This window comes from Laccaria bicolor, genomic scaffold (genome assembly GCF_000143565.1).
Source record: "Laccaria bicolor S238N-H82 LACBIscaffold_71 genomic scaffold, whole genome shotgun sequence".
Taxonomy (NCBI): Eukaryota; Fungi; Basidiomycota; class Agaricomycetes; order Agaricales; family Hydnangiaceae; genus Laccaria; species Laccaria bicolor.
Genome location: NW_001889942.1, coordinates 99,936 through 103,223, shown reverse-complemented (window position 1 = coordinate 103,223; position 3,288 = coordinate 99,936). Strand labels below are relative to the sequence as shown.

General features: G+C 45.6%; 1 protein-coding gene across 1 annotated transcript; it reads left to right on the top strand.

The window, feature by feature from the left end:
- Window positions 1-1,622: 1,622 nt before the first annotated feature.
- LACBIDRAFT_334864 (uncharacterized protein) lies at window positions 1,623-2,620 on the top strand (the record flags this gene model as incomplete). Its single annotated transcript, XM_001889713.1, has 4 exons — window positions 1,623-1,819; window positions 1,851-2,311; window positions 2,441-2,525; window positions 2,560-2,620. 4 exons carry the CDS (start codon window positions 1,623-1,625, stop codon window positions 2,618-2,620), a joined length of 804 nt encoding a protein of 267 aa, XP_001889748.1.
- Between the last annotated feature and the right edge of the window lie 668 nt (window positions 2,621-3,288).

The window sequence follows — 3,288 nt, the reverse complement described above, 5'->3', positions numbered from 1 at the left end:
GGTACGGTAGATTTAGGCGATGTGCCTTCCCCTTCATCTACTCCCCTTTCGTCACTCCCTCACCAGCTGTCCAGGGAGATTACTCCGGACCAGCGCAGCACACCGAGGCGCTCCCCTCCCAGAGCACCGCCAAGGTCTTCAGCTACCAAGTCCGCCCCTAGAACTCAGCGCCAGAGGAGTCCCCCAAGGCCATTGCATCAGAGCCCACCTCGCCGCGGACCTCGTAAACATGCTCGTACTCGCTCTCGCACCCCGTCCCCTCCCAGAAGGAGAGGAGGCTCTTACCGGCCACGAGCTCCTGCTGGCAGTCTGGGGGGCGATCGTCATAATCCCTGACTGGTGGCTACCACTTTTATGATTAATCTATGACAACTGTCCAAGAGCCATTGTGTATAATGCCACAGGTTTTATGAAAGGCATCTCATTAGGATTGCCCATCTATTTCATTCAATTTATCACTGGAATCTTTCATAAGTTATAGACAAGGATAATGAGATATCATGGGGATATTTCATTAGGTTCTTTGGCCCTTTCATTATCATTTCTGAGACTTTTCATTAGGATATTTCATTAGGCTCCTGCGCTTTTTCATTACCATTTCAAAGGAATTTTCATTAGGATATTTCATTAGGCTCCTGCACTTTTTCATTATCATTTCTGAGAAATCTCATTAGGATATTTCATTAGGCTCCTGCGCTTTTTCATTATCATTTCTTAGAATTTTCATTAGGATATTTCATTAGGCTACTGTGCTTTTTCATTACCATTTCATAGAATTTTCATTTTAATTAGGCTCCTTCGCTTTTTCATTACCATTTCATAGAATTTTTATTAGGATATTTCATTAGGCTCCTGCGCTTTTTCATTATCATTTCTTAGAATTTTCATTAGGATATTTCATTAGGCTGCTTCGCTTTTTCATTACCATTTCATGGAATTTTCATTAGGATATTTCATTAGGCTCCTTGGCACTTTCATTACCATTTCTTAGAATTTTCATTAGGATATTTCATTAGGCTCCTTCGCTTTTTCATTACCATTTCATAGAATTTTCATTAGGATATTTCATTAGGCTCTTGCGCTTTTTCATTACCATTTGTTAGAATTTTCATTAGGATAAGGAGCCTAATGAAATATCCTAATGAGATTCTAAGAAATGATAATGAAAAAGCGCAGGAGCCTAATGAAATATCCTAATGAAAATTCTAAGAAATGGTAATGAAAGTGCCAAGGAGCCTAATGAAATATCCTAATGAAAAGTCTATGAAATGGTAATGAAAAAGCGAAGCAGCCTAATGAAATATCCTACTGAAAAGTCTCAGAAATGATAATGAAAGGGCCAAAGAGCCTAATGAAATATCCCCATGATATCTCATTATCCTTGCCTATAACTTATGAAAGATTCCAGTGACAAATTGAATGAAATAGGTGGGCAATCCTAATGAGATGCCTTTCATAAAACCTGTGGCATTATACACAATGGCTCTTGGACAGTTGTCATAGATTAATCATAAATAGTGGTAGCCACTAGTGAATCCCTGGCCACCTGCGCCCGCTGCTAATGCTTGGCCCACCCCTAGCGGAACTTCTAACCCTTGGGAGTCGACCCCCACCCCTCTTTCATGGTCGACACCCAATCCTCTTCCCTCGGGACCAACTCCACCATCTTGGGGACCTTCACCGGGCTACATGCCTTGGGGTTTCAGCCCTCCAACTCAAAATCCGTGGTCAATCCATTATCTGGGTTACTACCCCTCGGAGCAGATCCCGTTGCCCAACTGGCCACCCATGAGCTATCCCCCAATGCAGCCTCATCATTGTCCGTCGTGCAACAACTGCACCTCTTGCAGCCGCCCCTCATTGCCAGCAGCAAGTCAGGACCCACATCAGCCTCCTCCAACTACGTCCAGTTCATCTTTACTGGGACGCTTGCGCTCTCTGTCTAGCACGGATCGACCTCACACCACTGCCGTTCCCTTGGCACAGCGCCTACGTGATCCAGCTCCCTTAATCGATCGTGTGGCTCCACCAGCTTCCTTATCACAACGATTACAGTCGCCTAGCCCGGAGTTCGTGCAAGGGTCCTCTTTGAGGCCCTTCCAGAGTAACTCGACAAGGTCATTACACCAACGACTGGCGAATAAGGAGGAGGAAGGAGAGCCTTCGGATCGGGAGGAGAACGTGCCAACGAGCCGTGCACGACGAAGTCGCAGAGCAGGACGGAAGCAGAAGGAAGAAGACGAACAACAGATCAGAGAAGGGAAGCAGCCAGCGCCGGGCAAAGGCAAGAGGAGGGACCGTCGGGATAGAGGTAACCGAGGAGGTTTCGCATGAGGATGTAATGCGACACTGCGCGCAGGGGGGCATTGTGATACGGAATAGGAGAATACATGCAGACTCGCTTACATAATCTTGACTTCTTGACGATTATTGTACGTAGCAATCTCTAGACATAAAACCACCATCATCTTGCTAACAAGCTCGTGTGATGAGTCTACTGTGTCCACTGCTGGTAAGACCAAAGGGTGAGCACCCTTCACAATGCTCCCTCCTCCACAGGATACGAGAGCCTGTCCTCTGGGTTAACGAGGGTCTGCCTAGGACTTCTAGGCAACCCTAGGAGACGAGCGCAACCTCAACAGTTGCGTTCTCTCCAATCACTTCTATTCATCGACCTTACACTACGACAATCTACTACGGTACTACGAGGCTTCACATGCACTGAGGCTTTACATCAGGCCATGGCTTTGTGCAGCTGATAATTAGGTGTGTAAAAACCTCTATAAAAAAAAGACTGAACTCACATTACTTGTCAATGAGAATCAACATGAGAATTGACAGCAACAAAAATCAATTGATGATCAATTGACCATGCTTGAATTACATCATGTGAGCACTTTGCACCATCCTCCAAAGCCATTCTGACCATATTCTGACAGTTCTTGCATACTGACTCATTTCAAGCTAAGTTGCAAAATTCAGTAATATAAAATGTTTATTGACTCATGTACCAGCTTTATTTCTTACTCCTTGCATACAGGCTGTGGCCTAAGCCTGAGCCACAGATGGCTTTGGCTGGCTTGGGCCCAGGGCTCAGGCTCGAAAAATCTCAAGCCTGAGCTCTCAAAAGCCAGGCCAAAGCCACAGCTTCCAGGCCAAGCCAGGCTGTGGCCCATCACATCACTAAGCAGGATTCCCCAACTCTTAAGGAGGGTTCTGTTGAACGTGAATGTGCCCTACTGAATGGGTATTTCTATAGCTCCAAAACCATCATCTAGAAACTTCTGT